Genomic DNA, 15235 nt, shown 5'->3' with positions numbered 1-15235 from the left:
ATTTGGCACTGAGCTGTCTGACCTGACCCAGCATGTCGTTTTTGCCTGCACCATTTTTCTCATGCCCAAGTCTTTCCTACTAGAACCACACATTGGAGCATTGGCTAAATTAAAAGGAGCATTGTATGACTTGATCCCAGGACCAGGCTCGTTACTCTCTTCTCACTCTCATTTGAAATGGAGCTACTGCAATGCTGATAATTCCAAGGATTGACAAGGAATGATTTCCACAATTACCTGACTTCCATCGAAGTTTTCCCTCATGCTCTGCCTCTCCTTGGATCACCTGAACAGCTGCACAGTCCTGTTAAAAACTTTCTGCATCAAATATATTCGAAGGATAATACTGCTTAGAGACACAGCAAACTCTTTCTGTCAACTTTTGCACATACAAACAGGGATGCAGGGATTTAAGGAACCAAGCGTCATCATGATCTTGATACTTCCCCCCCACACTGCAGAATTTTATTAAACTATCTGGATATCTCAGTGCAGCCCCCAAGGTTTTGTTTTTGGCAGGATATGACAGACACCACCACATACACCAAGCATGTAGTAGATTTTATTAAGCATAACTTTGGTTCTAAGTATTCCACCCTCATTCTTGTAATACCTTTAGTTAAAAACAATTATACAAGAGCAAATACAAAAAATATTAAATTATGAAAACAAATCCATTAAGGCTCCCTTTTTATATTTATATATATTTATATATGTACACTCAAACAAGTGCAGATATTAACAGAATGTTAAAGCCACAAAAATGCTAAAAAATTTACTACTATACTATCAAAAGCAAGAGTTGTTTAAAAAAGTACAAAGTGGTGAGCAATTTTCAGATCACTGAAGTATTTGCTGGATTGCTTCAAAACCCATATAGCTGAAGGGCAGAGCAGGAATTGCTTATGTTCACTGCCAAGCAGTTTCTTACTTGAGCTGCACAGGACACTTGTGGTGTGACTGGCCACCCGTTGAAGGGTTGCCCAATCCTGACTTCAAATACAAGCTTTTGCCTGTCAAAATTGATATGAAGGTGGCTGGGGTTCCTAAACTAAAGGATTAGCAGGATTCAAAGATGTTCTAACACACACATTGATGTTCTGTTCACACAGAGTTAATTCCAATGAAAAACAAAAAGTAACTTCATGCTGTATGTACAAAGGAGTTTTCTAGCCTCCTGTGTTTCAGAAAGAGAAACTCTACCCTGAATCACAAGCTAACCTGGGGAGAAAGCAGACTGCCTTTAGCCTTGAGAGCCATCCACTGAAGCCAAAAAGGGGTCTTTGTCCCCCACCACTCCCAGTGCCTCCGATTTAATTTCACTGTGCATGTGTGGTAGGATTGCCATGATCACCAAGAGGAAATGGCTAAAACAAAATGGTCTGCTCAAGCCAGAGGAAGGTTTCCTCACTCACTTCTAGACTTCTCCATACTGAGCAGAAGGTTAATGTGGAGCTGAAACCAAGAGGGAGGATGTTTGGTAGGCTGGGAGCAGCTAAGATGAAGCATGAGCAGGGCATGGAAGGCTCGGACATAGCGCTGCCTCAACAACATGAAACAAAATCAGTGCAAGTGTGGGAACGATGTGTTGCCAGAGAAGATCCTCTCCTGCCAGGAGAAGGGAAGGAGAGGGGGAAGAACCTGCAGCATTCACAGGGTGTTCCTTTGTTGAGATAATACATGGAAGAGTCTTACATTTGGCCTTTGTCTTCCTGTATATCCATAATCTGAACAGTCTGTTAGACCATCTTCACATTTAATCTTTCAGACGTGAGTCACACTGCAAGTCTAAATCAATGGCAATATGCTTATCACAATTCAATTTACCCTCAATCTGATTATGTCCTCACAAAAAATGCCTTAACAAATTAAAGTCTGTATCTAGGAAACATTTCTAATTGTGAGTGTTTTGTCCCAAGTGCTAATCTGAAATTGTATTTAAAATGTCCAATACTTACAGGAAAGGCAAAAGGAACTATAAAAACCAAACCAACAAACCCTCCACCACACCTTTACAATACAAGCATGCCACTGCTGATATTAATAAAAAGTGTTCTCAAACAGTTATGTCCAATGTAATTACAAAGTAGAAATTATTGTGTTTAGCATCCTAAGGCAAAGGCTAGGGATTAGACCCTCAGCAGGTATGTATGAGCACAGTTTCAGTGAGAACTAGGACTATTCCAACCAAGGAAGACGAGGATTTCTCCCCAGATTGTGACGATGTATCTGCACCCAATGTGACCAGGTAAGAATCCAATTCTATAATCCTACATGAGCAATCTGTTCCCCACTCCCCATCCCAGGCTTTCCTGGATAACTAGTAGTCATAAGCATGAAGGATTAAATTCTGTCACCCCTGTGCAAGCTGAGCAATATTTTATGTAATGGCAAGTCACAGGGGCAACCTGTGGAAAGGCAGAAGATGACAGAATTGGACCCAAAGTCTCAGTGGTAACACACTTCCCTTCTTTCTTGAGGCTGAAGGAAGGATGGGATAAAATTAATTTCTTTTTATGCCTCATTTTAGGGAAAAAATTCCATTTCAGTAGATTCTAGTAACTGGTTTGGCCTGGTTTAAACACTGCTCTACTGCTGAAACTGCAACAAGCGTCGGCAAGCAAAGAGTAGGAACTGATGGCAGATCAGTTCCAGCAAATGAGTTCAAACCCTACCAAGTGATGTGTTAACACTGTACTCTGTTCAGCATATCCTTGGAGGAGAAAGGCCACAACACCAAAGTAAGCAGGATTTCAAAATATGGAAAGTAGAAGACAGATCATTTTGCTTTGAGAGGTAAATTCACAAGTAGCACTTCACAGGCCTGTACTCAACAGTGTAAGTTTACAGAGAGAGATTAATCAGCCTCTGGAGTCTCCCTGTGAAAGGATCGTCAGATTTTTGCTCTTTCATAGCCCAAATTCTACATGTAAAACAGCAAAAAATGGGCTTTAAGGCTGCTTAACTTTTCACTGCTGGTGAATTTTAAGCATTCTCATCTTGCCCACACCTACCTATCCTACTGGGGATGGGCAGCAGTAATCAACACATCTCATATCCTCCTAGATTTAGTAAAAATTCCAACTAAACACAAATTATTGTGGGATATACACAAGCTGTAGGTCTAGATGGAGGAAATCTACCTGCGCAGCAAAGCTTGATACCACAGGAGGATTTTTGTTCTGTTTTAAAGCAAAATATAATCTGTGTATCTCCACTAAACGAGGATCACAAGAGTTAAAGCAGTGCAACACTGAAGGAGTTTCTCTAGTATCCCTGGTTAAAATCTCTGAGAAAGCACGTCAGCCTGGTCCATGACACTGAACTGACAAGACACTCCTTATCCATCGATCTCAGGACTGTATTTGGCAAGTCGATCTGCTTACGATACTGTCTTTTTAATCCACACGGCCCAGGAATTCAAAATCTCATCTTCAGTAAGTGTCAGCTGTTATTTTCCCTCCTGAGGGGCAAATGTGAGACAACTTGCAAAAGCCTCTCTCTGCAGGAAAGCTGGGAGTCTAAGCAGGCGCTGGCTCTAGGAGTCTGGTGCTTCTGTTGCTTCCTGGACCGTCCTCCTCAAGTTGCCCTTGACTTTGACAAATTCAGGCGCATTTTCCTGCTCTTCCTGTATCTTCTGCTTCTCCAGTTCCAGCTTAAAAAGGAATCACATGTTAAAAAAAAAGTATAGAAAACACATCACTGAAATACAAGACAAAAAACTAAAGGTTTCAGTAACTGGCCATGCCAAACTCTTTAAATTGCTTCCTTTCTTTGTCTCATGGAAAAGATAAAATTGCCTTTCTTTGGGAGTATCTGTTCTTATAAACAATAAATCTTTTCAAATCCTTGGCTCTAGCTTGTTCCAGATGTCCACCTTTGCCAGACAGACAAAAACTTTGCAAGCCCAGAACAAGAACAAGATGAAGCATTTTTAGGAAATTCTTGGACATCTTCATTAAAGAAACAACAGTAATTCTCTGGCTTTTACAACAGAATAAAGAAGAATGTGCCTTGTGGGAGAACACGTGAACAGCTACTACTGAGCACACTTGCAAAACTGATTTCTGAATGTTTAGGCATAAAGTTCTGTATCTAACTTGAGCCTCTTTAAGAGTATCTGGTTTGCCTATCACAAAAACCAATAAAAAACCCAAAAACCTTCGTTGGCCCTTAGCCATTCATTTTTGAGAGCCCATTCACTGACTTTTTTAACCAAGTTGGAGCTTCTGCCCATGCAGACACTTGAAATTTCCATATGAGGAATGGAAATGCTCTGTGTGGCAAGGCTATGTAAGTAGTGTTCATCCAGCACAGGCTCACACATGGCACAGAATATGGATTGCTTAGTGATCCTTAGGGAAGGCAGATGAGTTGGCAGAAAGGGAGAAAATAAACCTTTAGAAAACTAACAAAAGGTCTGAAAGGAGCTTTTTTTTTTCCTTTTCCTTTGTAACAGAACATGGTCTCCCTGATTAATGGGGACCACGCACAGCTCACCTAAATAATCTCTCCTTTGTCTCTTGTTCACCGACAAGGGACATGCCTTGTTTCTATAAATCACAACAATGTCCCTCCATGAGTCATGTTGTCAATTAATGCCATTCCTATGATGTTTACAAAGTCACAGCACTGTTTGCAATGGGCAGACTTTTCCTCTTCTAACAGAATTTTCTAATCTGTATTATTGGATGGCTCAGTTTCAAATCAAATCTTCCCACAAGCTGAACCATTCAAAGCTGGGCCCTTAAGAGAGATAAGAGAAATGACAGGATGATACACTCAAAACTATAATAGCTTTCTCCAAAAATATTTCTAAATCTAATTAAAACAAAAAAAATATCCAACTATAATAAAACTCTAAAACCTATAATGATTGGATTACATTAATTATTTGGCTTAATTGATTTCTTTTGAGAAACACAGGAGGTTCTGTTTTAAAGCATTTATTTATAGCATTCATTTATTTTAAAATAAATTCATTGCTTGATGCACAGTGACTTCTCTGATGAGCTGTTTCACTGTAGAGATACTTCCTCTCAGTTATATGAAGTGCTTCCAGAGGCACTGAGACATTTGGCTGGCCCTGTGCCTGGCAAAAAGCTTCACCACGAGGAACTCCAACTCCACATCATCTCCATGCACAGGGTCTGAGGATTTTTCTTTCACTTGAAAATACCAATGAGCTCACACATTTTTAAGACTACAAAAGATCTTTTAAATATTATCTAGTTTCTTACATAACCAAGGAGAATCAATTGATTTTAACTCATTAAATGTAATTTTGATGTACTACAGCCTAACAGCCATTTTTAGTGGAACACAGACTACAAATAAATGACTACATCACCACAGTTTCAATGGTTAAATATCATCAGTGCTCCACACACATTCCTGATGGCTGGTGCAGGATTCATATGACCAAAGGCAGACCCCATAAACAGCTCCTATACAGTAAGTGACAGCTGGTAATTAAAGAGAGTGATTTGACTTATCCTAACGGATATCTGAATTTAACTAGGGAAAATATGCCAAAAATTGGCTGCTGCTTCTTTTCTGTCTACAAAGGGATCCTCAGGTGAGTAGCTCAGATGCAGATGTGCAAATGTCTGTTACTCCTCATCTTACCTGCTCCAGTTTCTGCTGCCGTTTCAGTAGCTCTATTTCCAGGTCTGACTTCTTCTTTTGTGCCTCCTCTTCTTTTTGCTGTTTAATAACTTGATCTCGTTTCCTTTTCTCCATCACCTTCTGTAGCTCTGGTTTGTTCTGAGGTGCAAGACCCCTTCAAATTACATGGTGGGAGAGAAAAAAAGAGATAATTTTTAATTAGCATGAATTCACATAGAATTGCAGGCAGCTTTACTAAAACCAAGTAGCTGCCTATTTAGATGCATTGGGATATAAATTAAAAGGAAAAAAACATGCAGATATTTCCCTGATTTCTAACCAGTACCCTAAGCTAGATTTAAGCCATATAATCACTAAAGATATTTCCCTTTAATGTGCATGCTAGTATTTCTCCTCTATACTTCATTAACTTTCATCTCTAGCCTTCACTGTATTATTTTGATTCCGAAAGAATGGACTGAAAAAACCATCACAGATCAAGACACTATCAGAGCTAGAAAAAATTCTGGGCAAGAATAATTTGCTTGGTGCTTGATAACTCAGAAGGACTGCATTCAGATAGTCTACTTTGCCCTTAGAAGTCTGCATGGACAAAACTAAAAAGTGGTCTGCTACACTGCTCCTGGAAACCATGGATTCTCTCCTTTCCTTCAAAATGTGACAGCTTTACCTATGCCTCGCTGTGAAACTATTTCCAGTGAGAGCTCCCAGGCTATACTAAACATCACAAAGAGCCTAAGACAACAAAAATCCAGAATAAAAAAGTTGCTATCACCTTGGAGACCAGACAAAGCCTGGGGGATTCTCCCTCAGACAAGCCTTTAGGTGCTGCATGAACTGAATGTTTTGAGCCTGTTCAGCACAAATTGCTTTCCAAGCCAGCTACTCTGGAATGAGAAAGCTCACTCCTTGGGAAGATGCATGATGTTATTTATACAGGCACACACATGGATACTCATTCCTACTTATTTTCGTGACTTCAGCTATTCCTTTTATCTCTGTAATGCTATGATGCTTTCAAAATTTGTTACAAGATTCAAAGCTCTCCCTGTTATTCAGGCATTAGTATCACTTAAAGCAAAGCAGAGAGATCTGAAATTTGTCTTTGTTATTGCTGTCTTTCCTGTGAAGATGATTATGTGAGAGCATCCAGCATTAAGTTTAACATCAACGATTTTTTATTTCAACTTTAACAAAATTCAATAATCTCAATAAGCTTTCAGAAAGCGTATTTTTACCCTTCCTAGTTGCTATACATCTGTGGTTGCCTAATTATTCATTAATATGCATATGTGACAGCATGTCCAATAAAACATTAAAATGCCATTTTATGGTAGCATCTAGGAATGACTCCATATATTATGCAACACTCTACCCCTGTACATATCCTTACAGCAAAATCAAATATTTAGCAACACCAAATGCTGTTCCCTATTTCTCATAATAGATCTCATAGCCTGAGTGCAACAGAAACTACAAGACTATGTTTATATTTTATGTTTCATGCTATTTTAATTACATTTTAGCACATAAAGCTGAAGTCAGGCAGGAAAAGCTGGAATCATTTTTTTTACTACTACTACTACTACTACTGGATTGGTGAGAGCAGAGTCAGTGGAATCAGCAATCAGCAGTCAAAACAACCACAAACCAGGGAGCAGCTGCTAAGTAGCACTACTGTTGCTGCTTTTCTCACTGAGGTTGCACCATAACAAAGCAGAGGCACAGACTGGTTCAATGTGCTGTAACAAAGGGAACCTGCAGAAGCTACACTTCAATACAACCTCTCAGTGCAATCAGGTGGGGGTGGCAGATCTGTAACAGAACTATAAAGTCAATCCTGTTTCCACTCTTTTGTGAAAAGGAAAAGCAACAAACTGGTGGATACTGGATTAACTGGGGTCTTGTGTCACCTTCTGGTGCCTGTTCTGTTTAAATTACAAATCATTAAGGCTTTGATAAGCAAAGTGTGCTACAACACAAGTGAGAGCTGATAGGGTTAAAACCTCTGGAAGGGACAGTACCAATATTCTGCAGAGCTGAGATTGACTCCTAATAAGTAAAAACAATTTAAATGACCAGGTAGCACCACCTGAATGTTTTGGTTTGTTTTCTTCTTTTTTTCCTCCCCAAAACCACTACTCTCTCTGCAAGTAAATAACTATACCAGTTCTAGACATGACAGACACTGCTCACAGTGGGCATGGAGAACGACTGGAGCAGAACTAGCTAGTACCTTCCAACATCCATTTCTGGCTGTGCAGAGCTGATGGGACCAAAAAGTGAAGCTGCTGATGTATACACTGAATCTTTGCAACAAAATAAGCAGCATGTTAAGCAGGTTTCTATAAAAACACTGAAAGTCTTCCACACATTTGACAGTCTGCTGTAACAAAGCAGAACAGAACCTCATATCTACATTACTGAAAAGCCTCCTATCAGAGCTAGTACAGTGACAAAAGCACAGAAAACTAACCCTCCTCTAAAAGATACCAATTTTTCTGCTGGTGAAAATCCTCAAAGTATTTATTTCTGCACCAATAAATAAGAATCTAAAATTATCAGCTGAAGCTAATCAAAATTAAAATAAGAGAAGACAGGGTATTGAGGTCTGCACAACTTCACTGTGTAATAGGATATTTTCCTAGAAGAAAAGAACTCCACACTATTTAAAGTGCTGTATGCTTTCATAAACTTGGAAGAAAAAAAAGTCTTAATTTATTGCAGCCTCCACATCCTCCAGATTAAGATCATCAGGAAACTTCAACTATTTTTCTTTCAATGACTATAAACTTATTGGTGCCAGGAACTGACTTTGATGTTTAATCCCATTAACAAAAAATAGGACAAACACCTATTTAGGCCAATTTCTTCCAATTCAGTTGTCATTCTGTGAAATATCCCTCCTTCTTCATCACTAAAGAAATGCTATATTGTATATGCAATCCATTTAGAATTAAGTCTCTCAGCCCAGCATTCGTGAGGATTTTGCTATTACACATAACAAGAACCTCTTCTTCCCTGAAAATATTACAATGCCAAGGTATTGTAGTTTCTCTCTCTCTTAAAAAAAAAAAAAAAAGTGAGAGAAAAACTGCCATAATGTGACTCTTCCTGCCAAACAGACAAATCCAGTTGTGCTGGAGTAGCCAAATTTATGGTATTTTACTCTTCTTTATCAAGGTCCTGAGTCTCAAAAAGTCAGAATGACTGCTACCACCAGCTGTCTGCTCAAATGCACTCTGAAATACTGTTCTTCCACTTCTATCTTCTAGATACCCATACCCTGCCTTTGAAAAGTCCATTTTGGGTTTCTTCAATGCACCAAATCACCAGTTGATATCATAGCTGGTTTCTGTTGGTTGAAACAAAGGAGCATCAACAGACATAGTGCCTTTTCCTCCACCAGGTGGTCTGAGGGCTATTTTCTTAATGTGTTCTCTAAATGACTTCTCTGTTGCTGAAGTGATTTATTAACAGACCTTCAGCTATTTCTGGGCCAGGTGCTTGTGTCTCTGAAGTTGATGAAATGAAGACATGGTTGTCTACATCTCTAAAAGCAATATACAGAGCAACAGCTGTGCATCCCATCCCAGAGAGGAGCAGGCAGCACTTGCAAAACATACAAAGAAACACTTGTGCAGCAGCACAGCAGGCACCACACTATCACACTGCACTGTGAGACAGATCAAATAAGTAGAGAACAGTTTCATGTGAAATAAACAACATGATTTCTCTAATTTAAAAGTGGCCTCATAAATTCAGTGCACTGGGAATGGTGAAAGCCCACAGATTTTATCATCCTGCTGTTAATAGCAAAATTTTGTCAAATACTTGATAATGTTAAGAATACAGGACAAATTACAGTGCCCAGGTAACTTATATGAAATGTAATAGAGGAGAACTGAACTGCTTCCTCTCAAAACTGACCATCTGAGTATTTACAAAAACAAAATAAGAAGCCTTCTAAGACAAGCTTTTGCACTGAAATTCAAACAGAAATAAATGCCACGGCTCAGAATCAGAGTCCTTCAATTTACAAGATCTGAATCAAAAAACAATACCTGCTGAGTTTTGGGGACAATGTCACTTTGATGTAACTAAAACTCAAGTTGTGTGTTTGGGGTGGGAGGATGGCACAAGTGATTTTTAGACTCTTACCTTTTCTGATTCATAAGCAGCTCTCTATGGAGATCTTGATGATTCCGGGATGACTTCACAGGATTAATTAATTTCTGAGGTCTAATTAATTCAGGATTGTCATCATCTATGTAGTCTGGTTCAGCCATAATCTTTCTTGGAATGGGAAATGGATCTTTGGGTTCAGTGTCCTTGTTCACAGTATCTGTAAAACAGGAAAAACTGTAGTGAATCTACACTGAAAGGCCTTTTAAAGATGTCCTAAACCACAAAGGCAGCATATTACATTGGCAACAGTCATGCTTTTGCTGGATTAGTTTTGTCTGTAGAAAGTAAAAGCTCTCAGAGCAAACATCAGTAGCATTTTTTAAATAGTAGCAATTTTTCAACAATGGCATCTCCAACAGCCTTCATCCAGTGCCTGGGAGCCAAGAGTTTCCTCCATTTTGAGAAGAACTTGACAAATAATTTAAAGTGTGTGAAGACCCTTATTGATTTTAACAAGCCTATTCAGATGAAACATTTTTAGATCAGTGGTACTGAGACCCTAAAGACATTTTAAATACTGACTATATTAAAAACTGCTAATGTGTACCAAAAACAGTCTCATTTTGTGCTGTCAGTGGCATGTCAGCTGTGGGGAAAACACCTCTGTGGATAAGCAAGCCCTGAACTGTATCAAGCAAAAGCTTCCACGTGGAAATTGCCAGATCTGCAATTGTGATGGGGGACTGATTTCTGAGTGGAAAAGTAGAGGAGAAAAAAGTTAGGTGAGGTTGTTCCTTAAAGGCTATATTCTACCCAGTGAATACCTACAGAAATCCAGACCTGAAGGCAATGAATTCATGATTTATTTAATTTGGAAACATGGCACTGTCCTATCCTGCTACAGAAAACTCTACATATCAAATCACAACATTTTGAATCAACAGCTGACAAGTAAACAATGTTTTTCAAATAATTCATATGTGACCATTCATACCCCTTTCCATTAAAAAGCACCACTCACAAGATGACCAGAACACAAAACAAAGTACATTCAGGGAAATTCTGTCTCTTCACTTTTGTGAAAATCTGTACGCAAAATTTGCAGTTGTCAGTTTGATGAAATGTTGGCCCCTCAAACAGACCCTGAAAAACAATCTCACAGCATGTGGGTTTACAGAGATGAATCAATGGGACATGAAAGAAAAGGCGAGAGGCTTCCATTCTCCTGACTGGCAGAACAGCTGAATGCTGCACACTGTACTCATGGGGCTATGAGATAAATTAGAGAATCACTGGGATTTGCTGTGCTGTTTCCAGTAAAAGCTGAATATGTGCTTTAATTCAGATCCCACTGTTACCAGCCCTTCCCTCCCTTTCTCACCCCATGGACTACAAACCCTATGTTCAGCTGCAGTTTAATCCCTGAACTACTTTCTTCCAGTAGGACTCTCATTCAGTAGGACACTCAGGTCTGATCAAATCCACTTGATACAGCAGAAAGATTTTCACTTAATTCTTCAGTAGATTAAAACTGAACAGTACAACCATCAACCAGGTGCAGCTGCTTACAGGTGAGGAAGCAAAACAACATGGAAGTTTTCAGCAGATGCAAGGAGGATACTCTGGATTTAAATGTGTCCAAATGTGGCAAAGGTTTTTCAACTTGTTTAGGATGGATGATGTAAACTGTGTTTTACGGGTGCTGCATCTCACACAGCAAAATTCTGTGGAGAAACTTCAATGAGAAACAGCTCACCAGTGTGAGCTGCTCTCAGGGTGGCTCTTTCATGAGTTCTTCAAGGCAAGTTCACATGAAGAATTTTTGAATTCTGTGGGGGTGTCAGGTTTGACAGGGACCTCTGAAACTACTATTAAAATTGCCCACAGTTCAAAACTGTGGAAATGTATTACTGTACATGGCATAAACCTCTTCCTGACACTGATCATGCAGTAAGAACACTTCTGTCACCCCTTCAGAGTCCTTGCTTCAATCAAGCAACCAGCTATCACCACATATGCCAAATATAGGGGAATCACTGGAAAACAGGTCAGAAGAAGCTTGGAAGAATTCTAATTCAACCTCCTCCTGAGAGCAGGAACAGCTATGAGATCAGAGCAGGTTGCTCAGGACATTTCCCAGTAAGACTCTGTAACTCCCCAAGGCTGCACAACCTTTTTGGATTGCCCCTCTCACCTTTCTTCACTGTTGTTCCTCCTTACACCTACATGAACCTCTTGCTCCAGCTCTAGCCTGCTGCCACTCTGGTGAAGAGTCTGGGTCAATCTCCTTGGAAAGCACCTCCCAGGCACGGGGGCTGCTGTTTGATCCCACCAAATCTATGCTCTGGGCTGAGCCAGCCCAGGTCCCTCACCCTCCACCACAGCCCATCTTGGGGGCCCTTGGCCAAACTCACATCTCAGACCCCTCACTGCTCCACAGCACGCCAAACGAAAACCAAGAACAACCCCCAAAAAACCCTCAACACACACCACACAGCACCGTGCTGTTAATTAACATTTGTAGAGGTCTATTCTCTTTAGCACAGACAGTGAATAAACCAGCTGCAGTTCTTTTCTTACACAAGGACATAACACTTAATCCTTCTTCAGTGTTCACATCAGGTTTATTACAACTAAAATAACTCAAATATTACAAATCCAACCTCCACCCAAAATAAACCTTCTCTGTAAATATTTGTTTTGCTTTACTCCTCTATCAGTTCTGTTGCACTGATGGGTCTGTGAGTCTTCCAGAAGCCATTTATTAATGGCTCTCTGTTAAAGTAAATCCAAAAATAACCTGCTGCTTCTTCAAGATAATTCTTGTTTGCTAAGGTGGAGATGAAAAAGGCAGAATTACTCTACAACTGCCATAAACAATGTACAATTTTCTTGACACAAGCCCCTGAAAAACAATTTGATTCAATCATTTCTCAAAGTGTGATGCAGTATTTTCCAGCACATCGATTTGGTTTGAGCAAGCCCTTAAAGTGAAGTCTATTTATTCTTCTTTCTTCTGTCCCATCACTATTTTTAAAACATGTATTCAACTCAGAGGTCAGGAATCGTGGTTTCCTACTGTAACATAACTCTACTAGCAGCAAACATGAATGAATAAAAACTCCCCTGGGAAGAGTCTTTCCATGTGTGATTAAGCTGCAAATGACTTTGACTAGGATTTCCAAACAGAGCCAGCAACATGGGGCATCCAGTTTCCACCCAGTGAATTCTCTCACACTCTCTGCAAACCTCAGCCTGGCTGGTGGCCACCAACAAAGTCCTGCACAGTCACTGTGTAATGTAAGTCACTGCAAACAATACAATAAAGATAAGATTAAGATATGATCTCTACCCACACCCTGTCAAAGCTAACATTTACAAAAGCACAGGCAAGTGTCACATAAAAAGGAAACTGAGGCACAAAGGATTCACCACACCAAGGGCAGACAGGAACAGAGCACTTTATCCCCAGAGTTTCATTCTGAGGTTCAGGCACCATTAAACCAGTCAAGCTCAATGACAGAATCCCTTAAAAGTCCTTAAACAAGTTTAATCAATGTTCAAGCAATAACAATTAAAACGTTATTAATTCTGTGAGTCTCTAGTGCTCATCACCACAAAAGTCACAGCCCATAAAGCTGCCTTCAGATCATCACTAGGTGCTACAGTGGGACATTAATAATCCAAATAATCACTTAGCAGGAATATGCTGCCTGAAGAGCATCCGAGAGGCTCCTTTTAACCATCTGCTGTTACATGACTGAGAATCACAATCCACTGCTGTTTTTCCTCGCCACCTTCCTCCAAATAAAGGAGATTTGGATTCAGGGGATGCTTCAGCTGAACTTGGCTCAAGTTTAATACACCCACTAATTTGGCAGGTGCTTTCCCAGTGCATTTGCTGAATTAGCTGTTGCTGCACAAGCAGCACAAAAGCATTTATCTACCTTGTCGTGCCTGAGGAACTCGCACAGTCTTTGTCCACAGCTTCTTCGGTGTGTGTGGATTTTCATCCAGAGAGAAAAAATAAACTGGGAATCCTGCATAGAAGAGGAACTTTAACTCCTACAAAGCAATTTCAACATCCCACTAGACAAACAAAATGCCTCTCTAGAAAAATTACTTCAAGTATCCTCCCAGACAGAAGTTTAATGTTTCCAGACAAAGAAGATGCTCTTGGAGCAATCAGGAAGCATCTCAGCCTTGAAGAGCCAAGACCAAACAGTCACATATTTGCAAATCTCTCATTTAATTTCCTTGGAGTGCAAGTAAATTCAGGGAAAACAGAAAAGACCCTTCAAAAATTGGCCCTGCTGAAGAGATGCAACCAAACCAGAGCATGCCAGAAGCATGAGTTACATTTGGGGGCATGTGTACAGAAGATACCTCTGCTTCCAGTGTTATTTATCTTTTATTCTATCTACAGAGGGTTTTTCCAGCAAAAGTCCCTTAATGGTAGCAACACTGGAAACATGTACAAGAGAACTACAGGCAGTGTTTTTAATAGATATCTTAACAATACCAGATAAGGATTCAGCAGCTGCCAGAGTTTTTGCTACAACAGGGCTCCAACGGCTTCCACAGGAGAGAGAAATTCACAAAAAAATAACCCTAACCAAACCCTCCCATGCTTATATGCATTCAGGGAATTGCATTTATTTTCTATCTAATGTTCTTCATACCAGAAATCACCCTCTACATATGGAATTTGAATATAAAAATTCCTGTGAGACACCATATATTTATATTATTACACATATATATGGCATTTTCACCCTTCAAATGATTCCCACAATTATTTCCAGCTGTGAAAGCAGAGGTAGAGTTGAGGCCCCTTAAAAAGCAGATAAATAAATGCCTAAAAATACCAATGGACATGAAAATAATAGACTATACTAGATCCAAAACTTACATTTAGACTAAATTCACATGATTTCCTTTTTACCTTAATAAATTCTTGAACTAATATCTTCCACAGGAGCACTAGCTCAAGCACTGAACGCCTCCTGAAGATTTTATACTCAAAAAAGTTTCAACATCTGTTCTGAGCTGTACTGGAAACCAGCAAACACTTTGTTTTAAGATTTACATTTTTAGCTTTTTAAACTACTATGCAGACTTGCAGTTTGCTACAAGTAACCCAAAGGCATTCTTTGTGAAAAAAAAAATAAAAAAAAGTTTTACTCTCCCCCTTCCAATTTCAAGAGGAATTGAAATAAAAATTCTTTGGCATGTCCCAGCTCAGATGTTACACGACCAAGCAACACTTCACATCAGCCAGCTTGGGTAGAAAGCAATGGAGCTACTTAAATTCAGAGTGTGCTTTGCAGGCACCACCTCAGCACTGTTTGCACATGAAAGCTCACACTGCTATCATCTTTATCTGTATGCTCTCAGGGAAGCAAGAGGCACTCGACTAGAAAGATTTACTTGATTAATTCTTGATTATAGATATCATTAATAACTTCCCACAGTTCAC

At 39.6% G+C, this 15235-nt stretch overlaps 1 protein-coding gene across 3 annotated transcripts in view; it reads right to left on the bottom strand.

Annotated features, from left to right (window-relative positions):
* Window positions 1-540: 540 nt before the first annotated feature.
* The window catches only part of FAM107B (family with sequence similarity 107 member B), a 58476-nt gene continuing 43781 nt past the window's right edge, over window positions 541-15235 (bottom strand). For all 3 annotated transcript variants that reach the window (XM_056481892.1, XM_056481890.1, XM_056481891.1), the window contains 3 exons: window positions 9790-9973; window positions 5629-5782; window positions 541-3655 (listed from right to left, as the gene is read on the bottom strand). In XM_056481892.1, the coding sequence (XP_056337867.1) occupies window positions 3539-3655; window positions 5629-5782; window positions 9790-9917 (399 nt within the window). In that variant the 5' untranslated portion in view covers window positions 9918-9973 and the 3' untranslated portion in view covers window positions 541-3538. The remainder of the gene's footprint in view (window positions 3656-5628; window positions 5783-9789; window positions 9974-15235) is intronic.

The sequence above is a fragment of the Oenanthe melanoleuca genome, chromosome 1A (genome assembly GCF_029582105.1).
Source record: "Oenanthe melanoleuca isolate GR-GAL-2019-014 chromosome 1A, OMel1.0, whole genome shotgun sequence".
Lineage (NCBI taxonomy): Eukaryota > Metazoa > Chordata > Aves > Passeriformes > Muscicapidae > Oenanthe > Oenanthe melanoleuca.
This window is presented reverse-complemented; position numbering and strand designations above follow the sequence as displayed.